Source organism: Haliaeetus leucocephalus, unplaced genomic scaffold (assembly GCF_000737465.1).
Source record: "Haliaeetus leucocephalus isolate CR32 unplaced genomic scaffold, Haliaeetus_leucocephalus-4.0 Scaffold656, whole genome shotgun sequence".
Taxonomy (NCBI): domain Eukaryota; kingdom Metazoa; phylum Chordata; class Aves; order Accipitriformes; family Accipitridae; genus Haliaeetus; species Haliaeetus leucocephalus.
Window position 1 is genome coordinate 10,258,050 of NW_010973092.1, and position 24,973 is coordinate 10,283,022.

At 49.0% G+C, this 24,973-nt stretch overlaps 1 protein-coding gene across 3 annotated transcripts in view; it reads right to left on the reverse strand.

Moving 5' to 3' along the window:
- Positions 1 to 153: 153 nt before the first annotated feature.
- Positions 154 to 24,973, reverse strand: part of UIMC1 (ubiquitin interaction motif containing 1) — a 36,141-nt gene continuing 11,321 nt past the window's right edge. For 2 of the 3 annotated variants that reach the window (XM_010579023.1, XM_010579022.1), the window contains exons 4-13: positions 22,419 to 22,543; positions 20,924 to 22,075; positions 17,302 to 17,366; positions 14,657 to 14,745; positions 13,643 to 13,722; positions 10,173 to 10,332; positions 4,625 to 4,703; positions 2,967 to 3,087; positions 1,111 to 1,174; positions 154 to 652 (exon numbers count right to left, since the gene is read on the reverse strand). In XM_010579023.1, the coding sequence (XP_010577325.1) occupies positions 399 to 652; positions 1,111 to 1,174; positions 2,967 to 3,087; positions 4,625 to 4,703; positions 10,173 to 10,332; positions 13,643 to 13,722; positions 14,657 to 14,745; positions 17,302 to 17,366; positions 20,924 to 22,075; positions 22,419 to 22,543 (2,189 nt within the window). In that variant the 3' untranslated portion in view covers positions 154 to 398. Of the gene's footprint in view, positions 653 to 1,110; positions 1,175 to 2,966; positions 3,088 to 4,624; positions 4,704 to 10,172; positions 10,333 to 13,642; positions 13,723 to 14,656; positions 14,746 to 17,301; positions 17,367 to 20,923; positions 22,076 to 22,418; positions 22,544 to 23,045; positions 23,851 to 24,973 lie in introns of those variants that run through there. The other variant, XM_010579025.1, reaches the window with a different exon arrangement.

Sequence of the window (24,973 nt, forward strand, 5' to 3'; positions counted from 1 at the left end):
GAGCACTGCAGCCCCCTGCCCAGGGGGTCCTCCAGCTCATACTCCTCCCCAGAGCCCAAGGACAGGCCTTGGGCAGTGTGATTTTGGACCTCCTCTCCTCCCGCTGGTGCCTCCCTTTCCCCAGAGAAAGACAGCACAGCTCCTCCGTATTGCTGCAGTTTCATAAAAACATACATAAATATATTTCCATTTCTTTAACAGAGAGCAAAGCTGCACAGGCACCTATAAAACACACAGTCACTTCTCCACCCGGCGCTCCCTGCACAGGTCGTAGAAAACATATAAAAGGGGGGTGGGTGGGAGAAAGAACAAGGCTGCAGGTGAAGCAGGGGTAACTGCCGTGCAGACCCTCGCCAGAGTGCAGGGAGCTGCTGGGGGGACCTGCTGGACCCCTGGCCTCAGAACTTGCGCCTTCTCCGGTGGCAGCCTTTGGTCGACTGCTGGCTGCCCAAGTGAAGAGCCACATGCGGCTCGGAGTCCACCATGCAGTCCGTGGCTTCTGAGGAGATGCTGGGTTTTGCAGGGGAGACGTCGAAAGGAAGGCGCCGAAGGGAGCTGTAGCTGTCTGCCACCGGCTCCCCGTCTCTGGCTGAGAGTGTGGGAGGGGACTGCTGGTCTCCTACTCCAGTGAGGGGGGTCCCCGCATCAGCACCTGCAACAAGAGCACACGTCAGCCCTGCCTGGCCACCCTCCGGCGTGAGCCATGGGCAAGGGAAGGAGGGTGCTGCTGAGAGCATTTCTCCCCATCTCCTCCTGTCCTTGGATCCACAAAGGGAAGCACCGGTGTGCAGGCAGGGACAGCAGCATGCTGCCACCCCCCCAGAAAGCTGGGCAACTCTTGGTGCAATGGTCCAAAGCACACCCCTACCCCTGCAAGGGCTCTGGGCACTGGCACAGGTCCATTGAGCACAGGCAGGGATGGGTGCAGCCAGCTGGGGCATGTCAACAGCCAGCTAAGCCCACAGCCTCCTGCTCTGCTCAAGAACAGACCCCTTCTTCAGGGGGAATTGGCCGGCCCAGCACAGCCTAGGCCGAGCCAGGACTGGAAGGGGAAAGCTGGGAAAGGGCAGCCCTGACCCAGCCAGGCAAGCACAGAAAGCAGCTTCCCACCTGCAGACTTGCTCTCCGAGAGCTCCAGCATCCTGAGGAGTCCCCTCTCCTGCCTTCCAACGTCCTGCCAAGGAGAGGAGAACCACCATCACACTGCCATCAGGAGACCCCATAGCCAGGGTGGCCCTGTGGCCACACTTTCCCTCATCCCACTGGGTCAGGCTGGGCACAAGAGGGAACACTGCATTTCCAAGAGCCTCCAGCTGAGCATGGCCAGCTGCCAAGAGGAAGGGCAATGCCCCCTGCCCAGCCTGACTGGTGCCCAAGCAGAGGCAGCTGAGAGAAGTTAATCAAGCAGATCCCAGTAAGGAGGGAGGCCATGGTGCAGGAAGCCACCCCCAAGGCCAGCCAGCGAGCACAGGGCTGTGACAGAGAAATTACATCCCCCAGCACTGTGCCTCTGAGGGCAGGCTCCGTCCTGCTCTGTCCAAAGGTACAGGGGGCTTGGTGCTGGAGGGAAGGGCCTTCTTCCAGAGCACAGACAGACGAGGAACACACATCTTGTGTCCCCTCTCAGCTCCTGGGAAGATGCAGCCGTGTTGGTCACCCAGGCTAAGGGAAGACCACTTAGCCTGGCTGCTTTGAGCTTTTCTGGCCCAGCAAAGTCCCCTCTCCCGGCTGCTCCCTACCCCCAGAACTGCTCTAGAAGGCACTGGCATCCCAGCTGCAGAGTGGAGCTGCAAAGCACCCCAAAACGGGCCGCGGCAGGAACCCGCAAGCCCAAGAGTGCCACTAGGAAGCTTTCCAACGGGCCAGCCCATGCTCAGGCATGACCTGCTCCCCCGGTGAGCTGCCACCTGAGCTGCCACCTCTGGACAAGGCAGGGCCAGAGGAAACACAAAGCCTTGCTGAGCCATCCCAAAGAGCCACCTGGCGCCAGCACCTTTCCCCCATGCCCTGTGTCTGCGCCTGCGTGCAGGACCCTGCACGCCAGCTGGCTGTGGGGCACAGGGACAGAGTCAAACAGTTCCCACGGAGCTTGTCACATGCAGGAGCAGCCGTGCCCTGCAGTACTCTGAACCACGCAGCACTTGGCTGTATCCCAGCCAAAATCATCAACCAGAAATCTCATCATTTGCATCTGAATCCCCAAGGGCTGAGGCCCGTGATGGATTTAAGGGATTATACGAAAACTAAGACATCATGTTGCATCTTCATGCTGAGAATCACATTTCTGAACGCAGGCAAAGCCGCAGCACTAGGGCTTTGCCTGCAGGAACCAGCGGGAAGGCCTGGGAGGACCCTCTCTGTGCTCCCCCAGGACTGCCACAAGCAGGAAGAAGTACAGTGGGGGCAAACACCTGGCGACTGACTGTGAGCCAGCTGCTACCCACGCTCCTGCCTCCCACCTCCTCTAGCAAGACACATCCCCCACACCCAGCACACCTCCACCACACTCGCTCCCCCACATTTCTCCTGCGATGCTGCGGTTTGCTCCCAGCACTGAGCGGTTCTCCCTGCTCTGGCTCTGAAGCCCTCCCCATGGGAAAGGGCTTGTGGATACAGTCAGATGTGCTTGTCACCCTGATACTATCCCTCCACTCCATCTATATTCAGCCGAGGAAGCCTGCAGGACTGAGGCACGCTGTCTGGCAGCGGGACAGCCCTGGCTGCCTGCCTGCTGGAGAGGTTACTGGCAGCTCTGCTGGATTAGCTCACCTCTGGGACTGGTCCATGCTCTTGCAGAGCGTCGTGGGAAGGAGGGCAACGAGTTCTCTGGCCACAGCGGCCCACAGGGACAGGCAATCCTACACCAGGTCAGCTCATCCCATCAACCAGGGCAACAGCTCCTGCTGCCAACCCAGCCCCAAACCCAGCGCAAAGCAAAGGAGATGGTCTGCAGGGTTGCCCCTCACCTTGGCGCTTCGCAGCCTCCTGGTTCCCTGAGCTTGCCTAGCAGCCTGAAGGCAGCTGTCCACGTGCCTCTGATACTGCAGCAGTGGCACCAGTGACTTACAGAGGTAGCACTTCTCACACCTGCCAGGCAGCAAAGGACAGAGCACTGCATTAGGATTCGCCCTGCACTGGGCTACCAGCCACCAGCAGTGACTTTCCTCCTCCAGGCCACGCCACGGAGAAGACATGTCACCAGATCGGGTCTCGCTCAGTAGGGTCAGGCAGGCACCAATCGCAAAGACTGAGTGATTATCAGTTTTTCCCGCCTGTTCCTCTGTATCCTGCTGCTGCAGCAGCGGGATGGTAATCAAATCTGCTCATCTAACTATCTCAAACACCACTGATTTCTCCCCAGACATAAAGCACCCTGTCAAAATCCACAGAAATGAAGTGCGAGGGCTTTGCAAAGGGGAGCTGAATTCTGCCTGAAAAGCAAACCAAGTGTGTTAAATCAGAGAGACATTTTACCAGGGCTGGATGAACTTGTCTGCCTAGTAAATCAAGTCTTTCTCTGCACTGTCTCTATTTTACATCATGCCACATTGGGAAAGGAATGCAGAGCACGCGCTCCTGCTGGGGGGCTGGCACAGTGTGCTCCTCAAACCCCCTCATTTGTGTAGAAGATGCCCAGGCTCACACAGGACAACCAAGCATGCCTGGAAAGAAAATTATCTTGGGTGAAAGGAGATGAAGGTCAGGCATGGATTTACACAGCTACACTTGCTTCCACACCAGCTCTCGTCAGGGACTGAACCATGCAGAAGAGGGCACCAGTTCTTCAGGAGGGGAGCATCCACCCAGGGAGCTATTCAGGAATGGACCATCTCCAAGAAGAGATGAGCCCCCAGGGACCAGCCCCAGCAGCACTGTGTTCAGTTTGATAAGCAGTACTCGCCTAGTAAAACTCACCCCAGGCTCTAAAATGCTGTATGGAGAGACCCCATCGAGCAAAACTCTGCAGTACTTTTCCCGTATTTTCTTTCCAGTCAGTGCTGATTACCCAGATAATGTGTCTAAACAGAAGCTGTCCTCTCTATAATTAGCCTAATTCCATTAGTGATGTTGCCATCCACTGTTTGTAACAGCAAAATTGCTTCCATAGCAGGGATTTTACTGTCAGATCCTCTCTTATGATGCTTTGTGTGGGTGGCAGGAGGAGGGGCTGCACGGGAAGAGATTAAACAAAGCCACTGCTATTCTGAAAGTCTAATTTAATTAAGAATATCACTACAGGTGCCATGTTGACAGCCTCCCTGTCCTAGCCTCTTCTTTTCCCAGGGTTACCAACCTCATATCTCCCATTAGAAACTGGCTGAGTTAGCACCATTTTAGCTACAGCTCCCCCCACAGCCGCCAGAGACCACACATCCCTGACCCGCCATGGATTGGACTGAAAGGAAATTAGTGCAAAAATAAACAATCTGAGAACAGCAAATTCCTCTTGCTTCAGTTTAAACATAGCCAGCACTGCAACAAGAGGCACTGAGGGAAGGCAATTTCTTAGGGAAACACTGATATAAGGCCAACAGCCAGCATTTATACAGGAATAAAGACATCCACAGGCAAGTTAGAATGGAAGCACAGAAACAATCTTGGAGGAGCAAGCATACCTACTTACTTGTCAATGTCTAAGGATGTTGGGCCGCTTTCACCACTGGCAGCTTTACTTCTTGCCTCTCTCTGACGCCGGGTGAGCACTGGAGAAAAAACAGAAAAGGTTACCTGCCATCCACCCTAAAAGCATCCCTACACCATGTCCAAATGCAACAAATTTCAATTGCTTCCACTCAAGGCTGCAGCAGAAGTGATGGTAGAGGCAAAGAAATACTAGACTGGGATGGGCATGGTCTTCTTTCCTGCAGAAGAGGTAGCTGGCCAATTCTTTCTTCTGGGGTCATACTGAAGAAGTTACCTTCCCTGGACTCAGAGACCAGCTAGTCATTTCACACTGTAACTTGTCTTCTGCCAGAAACAGCTGGATCAACAATACGTAGTTTACAGTGATTTTAAAGCCAACATGCAGCAGCGCAACAGCCTGGGAGAAGAGTTACACAGCTGCTCCAGCAGCACAGCACTACTCCCTGCCAAACTAAGCACCCGTGCCTACTGCAGGGGAGAGAGTGTGGTAACTGTGAGCTCGGGAGGAAGGAGAGCTGAGGCAGGGGCTGTGCAGAGGCACCAGCCCTTCTGCAGATGTGGTAGGAAGGGCAAGCCTTGCTGGCGAGGGATACAGCTCATGCTGGAAAGGGAAGGTTACAACAATTAGCCTACACTCGCTGCTTTTTCCACTGCCCATGTGAATGAGGGGTGATCTGTACTATTGTCCACATACAGCTCTGTGTGGCCTCCGGATGAAGATATCTACCAGGGCTAAGCATCAGTGGTGCTGCTCTCCAGCAGCAGCAGAGAAGGGCCAGCTCTGACACACGTGGGTAGCTAGCGAGATCCCAGCTGACCAGCACACTGATGACGGGTCCAACAATTTCTGTTCCTTCAGCAAGCCCAAGCAGCACTTCCAAACCTGCTCTCCAGGCATCTGCAGGGAGCACATCGGAGCGTTGTCTCTTTCAGTCAAATTCCTCTCAGGGTATTCCTGTTGACATGCCACCAGCAAAGATCCTCAGGGAGCATATCAGATAGCTTAGCTTGCTTCACCAGGGACATTCAAGACTCCAGCTCCAAAACACGTCACGTCACAGTAAGCACTCTTGAGCAAGCTGGCTAAAGGGACAATGCAGGGAGCTATTTCACAGCCCGGTAACATTGCCTCCCATACTCTCGCTAGAAGAAAGGTCTGAATCCAAAATATAGGCATGACAAACCTGTTATTGTTGGCACATTATCTGTGATAAAGAAAGGGGGACACAAATTTTGTACAGAACAAAGGGAATCCTTCAGTTTTAGCAAAACCCCATTTCCAGAGTGTTAGGCAACCCCAATATCTATCCATGATGCTGATACAACACAGCCTTTTCCTTAGTAACAATCACTGATCTGCAGCCACGACCAGCAAATGCACTGTGAGATGCTCGAGAGCTGTTGGGGCTGACGGGAGACATCCACACTGAAGAAACAAGCTTGAGCGTTTCCTAGGATGTGGGTATCGTCTTGTAGGCGATGACTGATACCAACGGCTCATTTCTCACAGGCACTGAAGCGGACGTCTCTCTTTAACTTAGCCTGGCCCAGATTCGAAGTGGCAGCCTGACTAGGAGGACTGATAGCCACGGCTGCCCCCCTGGCCATCCAGCCTCCCAACAACCCAACTAACATGTGCGTTTGACAGCATGGTGAAAGCTGCTCTCCAAATCAGTGTGCACTCGTTAATATTCCTTTAACACCATCTCGGAAGCCTCATGCACCAGCTCAGGTGTTAATCAGTGCGATTTTCTTCTGAAAGCAGTGAACACATCTGGCATAATGGGCCCATTAGAGATGTCTGGGACCAGCTCTGTAGCTGCCCAGGGGAAGACCCCCAGCTGTGCTGCTGGAAGCAGAGGCACAGGAGAGAGAACAGGGCCAGCTGATGAGGCACGACCCCTGCCAAAACACACCAGCCACCCACAGGAAGGGGGTTCAGAATTTGGGAAAACATTTGCCGTAGGGAAAATCCCCACCACAGAGCAGCGCTGACCCACTGTGTGACAGGAGCCTTGTAACTCTCCCAGATGCAATGCTCTTTGCTGGGTCAGACACACTCTGTAGCCCGAGAACAACCATTTCCCTGGCTCGGCATTTCTTCTGGTTGACAAGTCATCCTTGGCCTGCTTGGCTCCAGCTCACACCCTGGGGAAGAAGAGCAAACTCCCCAGCACAGCCCTGCTATCAGCACGTCCACCGCAGACACCTTCTGGAGCTGCCATGTCAGGTCAGCACGTGAAGCTGAGAGGCCATAGTCACCAAGCTCCTCACCTTACTGCACAACCCACCTGCAGTTCGACCCACCAGCTTCCTCCTCATCCTCACTACCAACCGTACCACTTTTTGTGCAGGATCCTGTTAGTGGCAGGCTCGCCAGCATCTTGTCCTTTCTCAGCAGTGATGAAGCTTTCCTCTGCACCCATTCTGTTACTCTTTCTGCTGTATCAGTGCCACTTCTATTGATGTCAGGAGCTTTTTAACAGCACCAGTGCTGCTGCTGAAGACTGACAGCTGCATCAGGTTGCATTTGAGGCTTTGGGAGGAAGGGATATACCAAATCCTCATTTTCCTGGGCTCACTTGGGAATTGAGAGGTTGGGAGCATATAGATGGATGGCAAGAGGAACAGACTGAGACCAGCAGATTCCTGCATTGGCAGCAGCAACAGGCCTTGGATGCGGTGTCTCCAGAAGAGAGTCCCTCTCACACAAGCAAGCCCTTCAGCTGAGTGCATGAAGGAAGAGAGAGCTGGCATAGCACTTCCACAGCTCCACTCTTCACTTGGAATTAATACCAGTCACTGAGCTGGAAACCCAGGACCTGAACCTTCCCCAGCCTGGTATAGTAGCTAACACAACAGCAGGCTCTTCTTTTTTTATTTACTCAGACCACAGGAAAATGGAAATTCATGATCAGATTTTCATACTGCCCAGGTATTTGGTGGTCTGGGCATTCAGCCAGGGCAACCATGTACGTACGCAGGGGAAGTAACTCATCTTGCCCAGCTAACTCATTTGAAAACCTGTCCTTAAATATCAGCAAGACTGAGCTGGCCTCCTGATACATAATACTGAAAGACTTTGGTGCATGATTAGAAGAGGGAAGAAGAGAAGTAAAACCAGCAAGAACCCATCCTTTTGTAATTTTAAAACGAAAACCACTGACAGCTATAGTCTGCAGGACTGCATAATCTGCAATTCTAGAGACATCAGGAGTAAATCAAATTAATAAGTCCAAAGACAGACCAGGAACCCCTGACCCAGTGCACCAAAGGAAAACTGAAGCCATCTTTTCTTAACAGATCGGGACATGGATTAGAGGGCAGAACTTTGATTCTTTCTTGCACAAGGCTGTTGCTGTGCTCTCGAGGAAGCCAACAGCCAGCCAAGAGCACACAGCGCTGCAGCAGTAGAGAACAGCTGCTGGACCCACACAGGAGCTGGCATTTGCTTCAGAAGACAATTCTTCCACCTCTTTTTTTCTCCCCATGCATTAGCTTTACCTATGAATTTTGTGCTAGTGATGGATGCCAAGGTAACAGCCCTGGAAACAGAGTCCTTTTGTACCTGCACAGCTGTGCTAGGTTACTGTCTGGCCTCTGCTCAGAGCTAAACATCATCCCTTCCTATTCGACCCAAACCCCACTGACCAGCCCATCAGCTGAGACCTCCCCGGGTGACTGCTGCCTTTGCACAGCCACTGGGAACCATAACGAGGTGCCCTGCAAGCCAGAGCCCCAGCAGCAGGCAGGATTCTGCCCCACGTTACGTGCTGCTCCAAGTCCAGGAAGCCCATAGTCCTGCAAAGAGTCCTGGTGCAAACAACACAGGCATCACAGACTGTTATGGCTAATAAAGCCTGGTCTCTACAGGGAAAATACTAGAATAACTGGCAATATAAAACCCAAATTATTGTGATTTTGTCCCAAAACCATTGCTCTGCTTAGAGCCATTATTGTAGACCAAAATCCCTTTTATTCCAGGCTAGTTTTCTTACAGGGGGATTGTTCTGAACAAGCCAGAACAGCAGAGTAGCAATTCCAAAATAACTACCCTTACAAACATCCCCAATGAGACCAGTCTGGAAGCAGAGTGGAGAGGCCAGCCTTGAACTCCATCCTGCTGAAAGCCAACACCAAAGGAAAGAATAAATTCCCTCACACTGCTGAAGAATTCAAAGCCTTTTCCTGATCACAGTCAGGATTCCCCAGGATCAATGGATATACTCACAGTCCAGCCACACCAGGGACCCAATTACCACAGGGCCAAAGACATTCTTGCTAAAAGGCATACTAAAAATTCCGCTCCATTTTGTAGCACAGATAAGACCTTTATCAGTGTTGAGGATGGGAGAGGAACTGTGATAATTTGCAATTTGCCTGAGCTGAACGCTTCATATTAGTAGCTCGTTTGTGCCTGTAGAGAGAACTCCCCACCAAAATTAAGCACCAAGCAGTATCAGCTGCTACTCTGGCTCCTATTATCTTGACAGGACCCATGTCATATCCCCAAAGATTTAGTATAACAGGAACCTTGTATTTTAAAACTATATCAACTCTGCATTAAGATTACATGGTGAAACTTCCTCCTGCTAGAGGAATGCAGAAGTTACAGTTCTTGTACTAGCTCTGATTTGCTCAAATTGCTTAAACATCATAGATTTAGGTTGCATTTAATAACCCAGTATGTAACTGAAAATTATATATTCACAACCTGAAAAGTTAATCTTATTACAAGCTACTACTTTGATATTACCTGACATTGTGCTAACACAGACTTTACATTTCAAGCAGCAGCTAAAACATAACTTATTGAATATGTTGATAACCAACCGGTATATTTGTTCACTTAAGCTCCACAAAGGTTGGCTATGGAAAATTGATACGGAGAAGACTGCAAAGAGGATTAATATGGGCATTCTAACTGTGCTTCTATGCCTCACTCTTCACATGAAGGAGAAAAATCCAAACTCCCAGATTGATAGCTATCATTTTGTAATTTTAGAGGAACAAGAGGGAAACTTTTCTGCAATCCCTTGCAGCTGAAGCCATTTTTGCAAATACAAATGTCAGACTCATTGCAGAGTGCAGGCCGTACTTGGAGTGGTACAGAACATTCTCCCTTCTCAAGAGCCCTGAAGGATGCGTGGCTCAGGAGTCTGCCATTTTCTACCACTGGCAGATTCTCTGCAGGTCCTCAACAAAACACACATGTCTTACGAGTACTGCTTGAAACATCCAGAGCTAGATCCTGGGGTAATATTCACACGCTTTCCAAGGGACTAATAATGTGATTAATTACAAAGTCGATCAGAGAGAAGATGTCTCAGTGCTGGAAACACAGGAACCTCCGATAACACTCTCCTGCCCAGCTTGGAGATAGAACAAAGCAGAGCGAACAAACCTTCCTATATGCCACGCCACGCACCAAAATCCCAAGAGGGACAAGACTGCAGCACCTGATCACAAGTAACAGGACAGGGCTATGAGCACAAAGAGCAAACACACAGAAGCAGCGCTTGGCAGACCTGGACCGTCCTCCTCTCCCATGATGCCGTTGCAGTACATGGCATGCAGCTCGATCTCCGTAGCTGGAAAGCCTTGATCACACAACGGGCACGACACATGGTCAGCAGCTGTAGGACTGCGCTCAGACACAGTCCTGCCAGCATCTTCATCTCCACCAGCCTAAGGAAGAAGAAGAAAAAATTAGCCAGACAGTTAATTGTGCCATTTCTCTTTTTTTGCTAGGTGCAGAGCTCTGTGCTGTCTGGTAGCTACTCACCCTCCCACAGACTCAGTTTTTCTTGGAAAGTTTTATTCTCCCTTCATCACATACTGGTCAGAAATAACATCACTGGCTGAGTAAACTGTGCAGCACTAATAACTAATTCTTCTTCCAAAGGCAACATGTCCTTCTGAATCATGGTGAAACCTCCCTGCACAGCCATGCACACCATTTGAGGCAAACATCACCTGTACTACAGCGGAAAAATGTCGAAGCTTCCATTAATCAAGAAAGCTCAGAAGCGAAACTGATGGAAAATTCATGGGGCAAAGCAAGAGTTCAACACCTGACTTGTGCTCATCAGTTTCTGGACATGATCCACACTACACAGGCGGCACTGTCTGGGAACACAGCTTCCCCCAGGATGAAAGGAGGCTGCTGTGCTCTTAGGGAGTCTGGAGAGATCACTGGGAAGCTCCTCCTCTCTAGAGGAGGTGGCTGAAGCAGTCATCAGAGGGGACACAGATCAAGGAGAGAGGCAATACCATTAAAAATCCATGTCACACAAAATTACTAGCAGTGGCTTTTCGCCAGGGCAAAATGTCACAGCCCATGTTTGTTCTCCAGATGCCATTAACACTTACTGATACTCTCTTTCTGCATTGGTTACACAGCTGCAAAGGTGCACCGCTACCCACCCGCGGAGATACAGACTGCTCCCTACGCTACTGATGTTCCCAAGACACAGCAGACTGCTGCCATCTCACTCATAACTAGATCTCCGCCTAGTCAGGCTTGCTACAAGATTTCTCCACATTTAAGAAAGAACCTTTCCCTCCCTGCAATGATTAAAAAAAGGTATTTAAATATTAACCATGTAGAAGAAACCTATAGGAAAATAACATAGGAGAGTTTTCTGTTCTTAAGGCTAAGCAGTGACATGTAGACAGTATGCAGCAAAACTGCTGTCTGCTTCCTTCCAATGGTATGATTTCAGAGAAGCAGTAATTGAGGTCAGCCAAGATGCTCAGTGCCACTGGAGTGCTTTGTCGTATTACTCAGTTTATTACTTGCTTTTCCAAATGAGGGTCTGATCCTGATTTTTATGTCCTAAAGGGAAGGAGGGTGCTTCGTTGACTCAGAGGAGCTCTGCAAAAAATTGCAGGACTGGGCCTTAAACTGAGAATCCAACTCACAAAACGCATTTCTCCCAGACACCGGCTGAAAGGCTATGGCACCGATCCCCAGGAATACCTCTCTCATTTCCAGGGAGGCTCTCTGCCCTGGATTTCTGCGGAGGAGTTGCCACAAGAGTTCCTCCAGCCGAACACAGGCTGTTGAAGTACATCACTTACAGCATTAGCACTCATACCCCGCTCTCACATCTCAGTGTCACTACATCTTGTGAAGTCCTCACCGTGGGGCGTCACATAGAGGAGCCGTAAAAAACAAGATGTGTCAAATATGAATGATCAGATCAACCCGCATTATCCTAGTCAGACAACACACATAAAAAATATGATGGGAAAAGCAGCAGGCACTGCTCCTTCTAGCTACCATTTTTAAAGCAATCTTAGATCACCAATTCTGCACACCCTGCCCACCTACATTCAGTGGTAAATTACTAATTTTAAATGGAAATGCAACATTTTGTAACAAAAGACACCACAGTCCCAAAACTGCTTGTACAAAATCTTGCTGTAACAGTCTAGAAAACCTCAGCTGCAGAACCAATCACCCCTGTCAGAGGCAGAGACTGTTGCCTCTCCTCTTTAGCAGAGGAAATTGCCTACAAGACATAGTACTTGCAGCCAACAGCCAGCCAAGAGCAATGCTAGAGGCTGAGCTCAACAACAAGACTCCTGTGTCCTGGCTCAGCATCTGCTAGGAAGAAGTCAGTCCCAGCGGTCTACGCTCACTTCATGCTAACTGCTGATGCACATGGAAGCTGTTTCTGCTGTCTTCCTGGAGGGCTTCAGGCTCTGGACCAGTACCTGCTGCCAACAATAATGTTGTCAAAAAATCCCTAGGAAGCCCCACTGCACCGCTTCCAAACACTGTGCTGATCACCTTGTGCTGATCATCTAGCAAAGGTGTGAGACCCAGGGCACCCTCTGCAAAGCACAAGGGACAAGACAGTGTCCTGCCCACAGCCAAATGGGTCATGAACATGCTTTGGTGGCTGCGGCTACCTGGCTCAGCACAGGACCGCCGCCTCTCCCTGCTACAGTCTCTAATTGTCTAAGCAGTGCTTTGAGATACCTGCAGAATGAAAGGCACACAAGAGCAGAAGCTGGTTTATTAAGAGGCCTGTGACAATGAGACACTGGAGCTGCAGACGCACTGTACAAGCTGCAGACTCCCAGAATGAGCTTTCCACAAATGAATCCTCTTGTCAAGAGCTGTACGATTCTGTATTCATGTACCCTGCCAGAGGAGTACTTGGCAACCCCTTTGATATCACTCTCTAAATTAATAGACAAAGGGAGTTTTATCAGAAGCAGGAACTGAAGTCAGATGTCGGTACAGCGACAGCTGCAAAGCAATTGCTGCACAGGTGTGACAACATGGGGAAAGGAGCCACACAACAGTGCACATCTGCATCAGGAGGTAAGAGGATGGCCCTGCCACTGACTCACTATTGCTATTAACTATTACTGCACAGAAATCAAGATTCCTGGGCTCAGGTCACTCTGTTTGGACTGCAAACCACCACCAGCCCTCAACACTCCAAAGTAATCTTTATCCCAGCCCAGTCTCTGGGAGAACCTCTCCTCTCAGCTTCTTGGAGATTGTCTGTGGAGAACAAACACCAAAGTTCAGAGGACTGTAACAGGGAAAAGCATGTCACAATGCGAGTGACTGAGGTTTACCAGGACTCCCATCACAGCTTCTGGGGTCCCTCTGCATCACTGACCATCACAGCACTAAACCTCTGAGCGTGGGCAAGCAACAGCGCTGCTGTCCACACTGATGGCATCCTCCAGCAGAGCAGTGTGCATGGTAGAAAAGAACAAGCTGGAATTGATAAAAACTCTCCAGCTACAAGACCGAAAGGCTCAAAAGCAGCTGCACGCAGCCCCCAGCCAAAAGGGACTGGAGTTATGACACAGTGAAGAAAAGTGAAGACGGAAGTGTTTGTGAGGATCCCAACAGCAGAAGCCCAAGCTCCCAGCTACCCAAAGGCAAACACTAGCACAGCCCAGCTGAACCAAGGTCTAGACGGCAGGACTGGAAACAGGACCCTTCCCCAACTCCAAGCTCTTTTACCTGCATAGGTGCATCTCTGCTGCCCAAGCACAGCTCTTCTCTCTCCACCTCAATAGTTTCCAGTGGACTCGGCTGGGTCTCTACAGAAAAACACCACCATGTCAGCACAGGTTTGCAGCCCCTAAACTATCTCCTCACTTGATGTAACATGGCCCATTTCTTAACAGTGTTTTCACAGCTTCAAAACATTTTTTAGATTTGCCACAAATGTTATCAGACAACGTGCAACAACACAGCCAGATGAGGGGTTAAAAGTCACAGCACAGTGGTGTGAGGACAAAGCCACCGCAGCTTTGCGGCTTCATGGGGAGTGAGACTAGACACAGGGAAAGCGTGTGGGACACTTGCTGGGATAGAGACTAAGCAAGAATAGAGCTCTCCCTTGCATTGAGACAAACAGAGCTCCTGTTCTGCGGTCTGCCTCGCAGTCGCACCTTCTTCAGACCTCCACGTCTTCCTTAGCAACAAAATATGCCTCCAAGCACCACCATGACCTCTCTCTCTCTACAGCTGCTCATGAGCAGGAGTGGTCTCTTCATTAATTTTCTCACTGAAAACTCTGGACTGGAAAATCTCAAACATGGTAGGCGAGACCAAGGAAGAAAACTCAGTTGTCCCAAACATGTTTAATTAATGTAAGACAAAAATTATTTCAGCTCTCATGCTTTACACATATCTCAAAACTGAAAAATCTGAAAACTTCTTGATTGCATTGAAGAGACCACTCCTGACACCTTGTTTTGAGTGATCGCTCCATATTGATGTACATCCTAGTGTCTCTTCAGCAGCAAGTCCCCAGCAATCTCTGGTCACAGAACTGTCTTAGAAGAAATGGGTTCAAAACCAGGCAATCAAACTAAATTACCTGGAAAATTTCAGCCCTGACAAACACAGCTGGGAAAGAAATCTTATTTTGTTCAAATAACTTGAAAATTCTCTTTTTTTCTCTGAAATTTATAAGTGTGCAACTTTCAGTGCAAAATTCAGAATTGTGAATCCTCAAGTGCCTCTTACCTGGGCAAACAGAGATCTCTTCTTCAGCAGAGTTTTCTGTGGCAGTATCTGGGCTCCTTTTACTGCCAAGTGGAGTCAACATGGAGATGCTGTTCAAAATATAAATATAACATAAATATCCAATCCAGTAGGTGACAGCCACACCCACCTGCCTCACACAGTTCAGAACAGCAGACGATGCCATAATTTCCAAGAGGTCAATATCTGATAGCCAGAAATGACCAGGACAACAGTGAAATACGGGTGTAAAATGCTGTCCTAAGCAAAAACCCCAAAGGGAACATTTTTTCTTCTAGAAGGCCTTGACAAAAAGGCACGACAGGTCACTATCTCATGTCAGGGGAGCAAAAATACCTGCTCACAACTGTGGGACTCTCTTGATACTTTCTACTCTTATAAGATTTGGGAGTTGTGCAGGTACCAGCACCATGCTTCCTTCTGTCTGAGGAAGGAAATCCTCAGAAAGGAAAGACACAGACTTGCTTTATCCTGCATTACCCTCTCCCTCCTCACACTGCTAATTTTCTTCCTTATCGCTGTGCACAGCAGCCAGAAGCAGCACGGATGCAACACAAGGCAAGGCTTCCCTGCAGCAAAGTCCTAACAGCATTACCACAGCAGTTCCTCTGAGCAGCACCAGGTACTGCTCCTCTCGTTTTGACCTTCGGATTCCTCCTTTTTTTTTTCCTCCCTCACACTGCACAATGTCTTTCCCAAACAGGCAGGCATTGCCGAGTAAGTCTGGCACCCATGCTGACATGCTCCGCGCTTTGCGTGGCTTTCTGATTAGTCTGATCAAGTATGCAAGAACACACTTTAAAAACATGAATCCTCATACTGACAAATAGAAGATTTATTAAGCTCAACCACAGGCCTTAGAGAGGCGAGAACAGCCACTGTTGATTTATGATAAATAACAAAATTCTGATAGGAAATCACAAGTGGCTTTTCTCTCTAAATAAAGCATCTCAAAGCATTTGTTATGAATCCAGGCTGAGCATGTTTTACTCTGTGTCCAACATCAGGGCTCACTTCAAAAAAACTCACACAAAACAACTTGCTATGACATTTATAAAATGGGCTAATCAATTTGAAGTCAAACCACATTTCTTGCTACACCAACTATCTCCCAGTAACAAAGCCTATAATCATTTATTAAAACCCCAATCTAACGTGCTCCGCACAAAGCATAAAGCAATCAGGCAGAGCGGCCCGCAGAAAGCAAAGGAGCCTCTTCTCACTGCTGCCACTTCCTAAACTGCTTCACTACCTCCAGACAGCTCAGAGCTGTGTTTTCCTATTAAGCGCGCTGAGGCCAGCCGGCCAGGGTGCCTGAGCCTTACCCGAGAGAGGACTGCACTTGGCAAACTACCAGGAGCCAGATGGCAACACTTAATGTGCACAAAACTGCGAAGACTGCAGCCATTTCTTGCCTTGCTGCAGATGTGCCAGCTGCTCAAGGAGGTACCGCAGCACCCAGGTGCATCCCGGCCCCTAGGGGGACAGCCAGGAGCTCCTGGGCGGCTTGGGGAATGTCCCAAACTAACCCCATGAGCTACACCAAGCAAGAGAGGTCCCCTTCTTTTCATATTCAGCCCTGGCCTCTTCTGCCTTAAGCAGGCGGGAGGCCAGCTCTGCAGAGTGCACACCTCGTTGCCTTCTATGCAAACACACAAGCTCAGACCTCAGCTGTCACAGACTCATCAGCCTCAGCAGCAACAGCAGCCACAGGTTCCTCCTGCTCCCCAAGGCGAGCTTTAAGCTTGTTAGCAAGGTGCAAGCAAGAGGGATTTTTCATACTCTGCATATTGATATTAACTGCTCAGGCCAAATGCTGTTAGATCAGAAGAAAGTTGGCAGTTTTGTTCCAAAGCAGGTTTAAATTATAAAACCCAGCAAATTAAAAACATGACATTATCTGGCCTCTCTTGTAACTTGCTCCTTGAATCCTCTCCCATTTGCCCTTCTTCTCCCACAGCCTTTGCTGCAGAGTTGCACCCACAGGAAGGAGAAGGAAAAAAAAAAAAAAAAAAAGGAAAAGAGGAGTAAGCTTAAATCTGAAGAAAATCATGTTGACTTGTCCCACACCTGTCATCTGCTGAAGTGGCTTTTCTGGAGCACTGCACTCTATCTTTGGCTGATAGGCAGTGCCGTCTGGCTTCCCCCCTCCCTTCTTTCCTCTTCAGCAGTAAGGCAAGAACATAAAAATACACACAGAAATCCAGTAAACCCTCCACCATGCTGCCTATGTGCCTTCCCAGACAGATCATGTGATGGAATCGCTATAACTCACCTTCAGCTCACCTACCCATCTCCACAGCTTTACTGCACCATGTCACATTAGCTTCAGAGGGCAAGGATCAAGTCCTCCTACTTGAACAAGGATGCACCTTGCACGTTTTATAAAGTAACTGAGCTCTTCTCCCCAGTTGTGTCCCACCTCTCTCCCACACTGCTCCAAAGCCACGTATTTCCAGGAATACCTAACAGCAGCAACTGCAGACAGCCTTTCCAGCAAGCCCTGCTGCCAGGCCCTGCAGCGAGTCCTGGTGAGACTGCACCCCAAAATACTCCAGGGAGAGTGGAAGAGCCCACATCACCAGAGTGAGCCCATGAGCCCCACACTCTGAAACCACCCTACTCACCTCTGTGCAACTTGCATGGGTTCCCCATCTTCATGCACATCCTCTGCAGGCAGCACCTGGGAGGCCTGGAAAGGAAAATTCTGGTATTATATAAAACAACGTACACAGCTAACCGGGATCTGCTGGGTCATCAGATTCTGTCCATGACACTGCACCCAGTCTGTTACGTATTTTTTTTTTCCTGAAAATGGCTAAGTATCCATCCTGAACTAGCCAGCTTTTTCCCTCCATCACTCCTTCTGGTAAGGTGTTTCAGCAGCTCCCTGCAATAATGCCTGGCAGCACTTTTTGTTACCTTGCTGACTAGACATGTTCCTGGACTGTCCATGCCCACTCATTCATGCCAACCTTGTCCACCACCGTCCACAGCCTCTGCCTGTTCCTAGCATCTACCCTGATGTACTTGTAGGCAGCAACCATAGCTCTTCTCCATCTCCATTTGCGCTGAGCTAAACAACCCAAGGATTTTAGTGTCCCCTTGCACTTCCCTCAAGCCCCTCAGCAGCCCTCATCTACTCCAGTTTAAAATCTATTTGCCTGAGCCAGGATGACCTGATCAAATGGTACAGCTGATGTTTGACCACGAGCAATACTGTTCTGAAATTCCTTACAGATAAGATGTGTTGCATTTTTCTTGACTGGGAAATCAGCTGTCCTACCAAAGAGAGGGAACAGATTAACCTGCACAATCTACAGCTGGTAAATCTGTGTGCATTTTATCCCATTTTTCATTTAGCTCTACGACTCCACTTATTCTTTCCTTTAAAATTTGTTCAAAAGCCTTATGCACTGCCAAGGTCAGGCTAACATGCCAGTCATTACCCAGATCCCTTTCTTCTTCTTCAGCCTACACGTTACACTTGCCATTCTCTAATCAGGTGGAATTACAATGGTTTATTAACAGTCCTTGCTGTCAGGCCTGCGATTTCTCATGCTAGTTCTCAAAGAAATCCAAGGGGTTTTCCTGCCCCTTCCTCGAGTCTATTAAACTCTCCGAGTTTGATTTCTACCATAGCTTTCAACTTCAGTCAGCTCCACTCCTGGATGGCTGATATACTTCCCCAGCAAGCCCCAAAACAAAGCCTCCAGTCAGATTTCCCTAAAGTGACTCCAACCCCCAAATATTCTGTTTCATCTATGCTGTTCTTTATTTCTTCACAGACTAACTCACCATTAACATAAAATACCACACCTCCTCCTTTGTTTTTATTTCTCTTTTTCCTGAGCTGTGCATATCTCAGCAATGACTCTGCCCTAGTCATGAATACTGGGCCATGTTTCTGGTTTTCCTAGTACATATGTTTTAAGGTATGGCACTAATTCAGGTCACCAGACTCCAACTCTCCAGAATTGGGTCTTTTCCCTCTGAATCTTTTAAAGACCAAGAGTCACCCAACCTTATTTGAAAGGCTACGAAAGAATTGATTCTATTAGCACTGAAGTGCGTTAGTGCAGGTTCACAGGCTATGAGATCTCCTGACAACCACGATTTGCTCTGTGCAAACATTCCTTGGCTGCGGGTGGCAGTTGCAGCAGTTGGCCACTGCCAGGGTGGAAGGTCTCTGCCCGCTCCGGGTGAGGGTTTCAAACCATGGGTACAAGCAGGCTCCCTCTCAAGCACGTCATTTGCACCTTCATTTCACTGGTACAACACACAGCACAAGGCTTTTTCAAAGACAGGTTTGAGTCCCCATGGATGGTTTCTAGCCTCAGCACAGCCTAAAATCTCCCACCAGCAAAGCAGCCCTGGTGGCACTGGGGGAGGCCCAGGGCAGTACAGGCAGCAGGGGTCTCCAAGCGATGCAGCACACCAGCGACACGACTGCTCCGTGGCCCTCCTTTGTCACTGCTGGTGGAATTGTATTTGATAGACGGAAAAAAATGGAAACAAGGCACAAGCAAACATCAAACATATCGATCTTGCAAGTAAGTCACCTGCACTGGCCTCAGTGTGTGACTGCACAGAGAGGTGAGAAAAGGGAGCAACCTCTCAAGCTGGGTGTGATAAGGCAGATGGAAGGGCATGTAGAAATTATTTTCTCTTAAATAAATAAAAGATTGGCAAATTTTGGGCTAGGGTTGAAATTTTAAAGTCTGCTCCCCCTCTCCCTTCCTTATTTTTTCACCTTAAAAGTATCAGAAAGACTACATCCACATACATACTATGGCTCTTTGAGAGAGCTGTTGTGGTCAGGGTGAGTACATTACAAGTTCCCACTCAGCACTACTAAAACCTCTTTTCTCCCCAAGACGTAATTAGGTATTAGCATTAAACGGATAATATATAAAAAATACCCCACAATTTTCAGTACTGATTAAAAGTTCACGCCCTTCCCAGCTGCTGTAGCTTTCCAAGGGCTTTAGCGTACACCTCCATAGCCCTGCAGTCACCCCAATCTTCCAGATTAATGACACCTCCATTTCCAAAGGAAAAGGCACAGAAGAAAAAAAGCAGTTTGCTTTAAGAACCTTTCAGGTCTTTTGTATCTATCCTAAAGAAATGAAAAAGGGCGCAAGTCCATTTCTTTCCTCTGCAGGTCACCTCTAAGGCTTGTTTAAATCTGTATCTGCTAAACCCAAGCCAAAGCACTGTCATGAAAAGTCACATTTCAGCACAGGCTGCTCTGCTCTTTTTCTGCAACCAGAAAATGCAGACATGACGTTTTTCCTAAGTGTTCAATATTACAAGACAGAATATAAATATCACAAAACAAGTTAAGTATCTTTCTAACACCAGGGTAAATGATCAAATACACTTGAAAACAGGAACAACAGAGCAGAGGCTTCAGTCATAGAGAAGATAAAGTTATACAATGATCCGGGAGTGAAGTCATTATGAAAAATGAGGGTTGGAAAAGGCTGACACAAACCTAAAATACAGCAGTAATAAATACTTCATCTGACTAGCAATCTGTTTAAACTTAGCAGTGACAGAAAGCTGCCTTCCGCTCCAACAAGAGAGCCCTGATGGAGACAGAGGCTGACACCTAGCGTCTAGCAGACCCAACAAGCAAGCCGGAGAGAAGGTGCCCAACCACCAGAACAAGGACGATGAGCACCGCTGTGATGACAGATCACCCCAGGCAGGCAGAAGACGCCTGCGAGCATGCTGAACCTCTCCTGGCCACAACCGCAGGACCACAAGCACTTGCAAGGGTGAAGCACGTATGGACACAAACAAGCATGTAGGTGCAAAAAGAAAAGGCTGCACTGCAAGGACAAAAGCCACATTTCTGTCTACAAAAGAAAATGCAGAGCTCCACACACAGCCATGGGTTTATAAGCTGGCTTGCCACAGCTGGTGGTGGTCAGCATCATCTCTATGCTCACTACCTTGACACACTGCCAGGCTACACCCTTTTGAGAAGGACAAGTCAGCTGGAAGTCTTTATCTCAGTGGTGCATTAATGGACGACTGCCAGGCTGCATGATGGCCCCTACCATTTGTGAGCTGGGTATCAGCCTGTATGCTTTTCCTGTCCCTTTCACAATAAGCTGTGTGGCTAGGGGAGGAAGTCCCTGAATTTAAGAGGAGCATTAAACAGCAGTGCCTGCTTTGCAGAAGACAAAATGGACAGAAGAGCAGGACTGCTCAACTTCTGCTCAGTGGCAGATCTCTTACCTGGCAGTAGCTGGTGGTCGGTTCATCATCAGAAGTGGAGTTCTTTTCTTCCATGCTGTGCCCTGGACTCTCTGCCTCCCTCCTCTTTGAAGGGAGGAGCCAGGTGATGCTCTCAGACTCCTTCTGCCCATCTGGGTCTCCATCTTCTGTATCATCAGCAACCCCATTCTCCCTGCTTATCTGCTCTCCTTTCCCAAGCTCATTTTGGCTCAAGGAAGAACTGGGCACAACTGGGTTTCCAAACTCCTTCTTGTGCAGTAGCTGCCTCTGAGCCTGCTTCAGGCTCTTCTGGTAAACCTCCAGCTGACACAAGATGACTTTGGTGTACTGGTTGGGGTCCACCCCTTTGGGGCAAAAGGGGATGCCCCAGTAATAATGCACTGTGTCTCTCGCCTCCTCCTGCTTGTGCTTCTCCTCTGCATTCAGTATGCAAAGCTCAGGGGTACTGTCAGGCACCTCGTTCTGCTCTGCTTGCCCTGCAGAAACACAGACTTTGGCGGTGTGCCTGGGCTGTGAGGTGTGTTTGGTTCCTGCTCCTCCACCACTCCTCCTGGGGCTGCCACACTGTTCCGCAGTCCAGCTCTTCCAGAGCACGGCTGAGCTCCCAGCACCAGCTTCTCCTGCAGAATGGCCAGTGGAGGGCAGGGACTGCTCTTTTGGTTCGTGGCTTGCTGTTTCTGAAGAGCTGGAGGGGCTTGCGAACAGTCTCCGAGGTGTCAGTCGCCAGGAGTCTGAAGTCACCCTGCCAAAGGTGGGACTCAAAGAGATGAAGTCCTCTCCAAGAGTGCTGGGTAACATGTTACTAGAATCACTTTTTGCTGGTGAGGAAGGCTTTTCACTTGACCTTGTCACAGGCTGGCCCTTCCCCGGAGACACGATTATGCTAGATACTAGTGAGCTTTCAACGATTTCCTGGCTTAACCTCCTCAACACTACCAGGGGGCTCCGGGCGACATCCATCTGTCCATTCCCATCAGCTCTGACGCTCTGTGAGTGGGAGCTGCACTTGGAGCGAGGGGTGTCAGGGCAAAGTGCCAGACCTCTCAGGATCTCAGAGCTTTCTTTCTCGGCAGGCTGGCTTTGGCCTCGCGCACCCAGTACTTCTGCAGACAACTGAGGGTTTACATCAGAGGAGTTTGAGGGCTGACAGCTCTGAAAAACAAAAGGTTGATTCTCCAAGAGGTGTGTTCTCTATCCACTGAGCATACCAAGGGCTCCCCCAGTACGCTGGCAGCTGTCACCTGGACTGCAGGACACCCCCCGCCCTGACCAGAACTGTGTACCCCAACATAGGGGACAGCGGAGGTTAGAATTCATACACCCCTCCCACTAGGAATGGTACAAAACAACTACTCTGCGACTGCTGTAGTTCCAGCTCATGCTGGAAATAGCTAGGCCCCCAGTAAAACCTTATTTTCTGCAGTATGGCAAAGCAAGGACAGAAAGCAACGTTGCTGAAGAACCCTAGTAAGCCTCTTCACAGAAGCACACTTACATTAAGGCTCTCAGCAATGGCCTTCCTCAAGAGCTCCTCCTCTTCCTCTTCCTGACAGTTCACTTGTCTGGCTTCTTGCTCACTCATTTTCAGGGCCAGTGCAAACTGTTCCTCTTCAGTCATCTCTACAGCAGAAGAAAAAGGATAATGTCAAGTCACAGCTGCAGGTGTATGTGAACACCCAATGTATATCCAACATGTTGGGAGAAATGTCCAAGGGTCCCACCTCCCCAGGAGGAATGCAGAGCAAAACATCTAAACCTCAGCTTCCCTGAAAAGATGTCACCAAAACCAGAGCAGGCAACACTAAATGAAAAAGGTAATCCAAGCCAGGAACTTCAGTTAGGTTTTCTACAGCAATCTAAACTCTGACTCCCCATGTATATTAACTGCAACGGGACATTTTATTTGCCCTCATCAAACACCACACTCTACAGCTGCAGAAAGCACGTTCAAGGAGAGAGGAAAAGGATAGACTTCCAAAGCATGCTCATTTTTACATTGGATAGGCTCAGCAGCGAGGCAGAATAAAGAACATGTCTTCTTTAATACACGTTTTTAGTAGGCAAATAGCACATCTCACTGTCTTCTGCCACACAGATACCTGCAATACCACAGGAGACCTACCCGAGAGAAAAAGAGCTACATGTTGTTCACCCGGAGCTGCAGGTGGAAAGCTCTGTGGAGGATAATGTTACTTGCTCGGTAGTATTATGGAGGATCTTTCACATGCATGCATCCCCCTTCTGCTCACATCACCACTCCACTGCATCACTAAGTCAGTCACGCATGGGAAACAGGTTTCCTACAGTTGTAACTGCTACTTCAGCAGAAAATTTCTTCCTGAAATATTCCTCACTCAGAGCAAACCAGAAGCCGAGACTGGCTATTTAGAAGGAAAGCAGTTTGTTACTTTGGAAAACGCTTATTTACTTAGATTCAATCCAACACTTTCACTATGCTTAAAATGTACAATGCCTGCAGAATGGAGTGCAGCTTGGAAAACAACTCAACAGCACTCTCAGGAGCCGAAAAATACATCTTCTCACTCGAAACAAATTGACAGATTTCCTTCAAAACCCGCTCCCTCCTTCAGGCAGAATCCTGTATGCGCCATCTCATGCATGAACCGAAAGGCTTGCTCTCTGATGGGCTAGAAGAGCTTTAAGAGATGCAATTTGAACAGGAAGGCCGCCCAAGCACAAAACATGCCTTCACTGCAGCCAGTTTTGGAGACAGACATTTCCCTGGATAAAGATGCATTCAGAAGCTTCAGGCTCCCATTTTCTAACCCATCCTCTTCCTACCAGCTGCCACCAAAATACAGCAGTGCAGACTCCCTTGAAGCAGCCTGGGATTGCACTGGTCTTAGCACAGCCCGTGCATCACGGCACTACTGCATTGAGGTGCATCCACACAGCAGCAGGCTTTGCTTTGCCCTTCCCCCAGCTCGTTGCTAATGGCAGGCTGGTTCTTCCCCCACCCAAGCAGGATTTGAAGCATTTTTGGACTGTTCCGATTACCAGCCATAGATTCCTTTACGTGTCCTACTAAATCAGCACTTAGCTTTAGGTTGGGGGGTTTTGGGGTTGTTTTTTTTTTTTTTATTTCTTTAAAAATTAAGAAAGAGGTTGAAGTGAATGCAGACTGCAGTGCACTCAGGGCTCGTGGGGATCTTTTGTCCTTGTACAAAGTCACTCTATGATGTTACAGCCAGGAGGGACCAGGAAAAAAATAATGCATCTTTTAATGAAAAGCACACAACAGTCCAGTGTATGAAGAAGGCTCCCGTCCCCAAGAACAGCAATAATACGCAGCATCTCCACAATACAAACACCTCCCAATCATTCAGTAAGTGTGTGCTGATTTGCTTCCCTGCCCAAACCATCACAGCAATCAGGCCAGATCCTGCAAACTCTGACATGTGCAATAACACCGGTGCACGTGATCAATGCCCCACAAGACAAGACTTTCCACGTGCTTAAATTAAAACGGGGGCCTGAGCGTTCACCAGTTCAGGCTATCAACATCCATGAAGCTTAATAAAAAGAAACATTTTTTTGGCGAGTTACTACTGTACATTTTGTTTTCTTCTCCCTCCCTGGCACAGCAATTTCCCCTCTGGGGACAGGGAATGTGCCAGACAAATGCTGCCTCTGGCAAAGAAACCAGCGACAAACAAGATGCACTTAGTGCACGTTCCAGTTGAGTAGGTGCTCTGGAGACAGGGAAATCTCGAGCTTAAATCCACCTGGCATTACAGTGGAGAGAGCAAAGAGCAGCTCTGCTCATGCCTTCCAGGAGACCCAACCTGCTTTAAGCTGAGCGGTCCGGAGCTGACAGTATTTTGTGCTCCACATCCGATCATTTCTCAGCACCGTGCGTTTTATTAAACTTGATGTTGATTGCACCAGTCATAATTTACGATGATTAGAAATCCAGAGTGTTGCGTTAGCCCCCTACTGATGTGTGCAAACAGACCTCTGGAGCACTCCGGGAGCAAACACCGAGCATGCAGCACAGGTGAGCCATGCTCCTAAAACATGCCAGCGGGG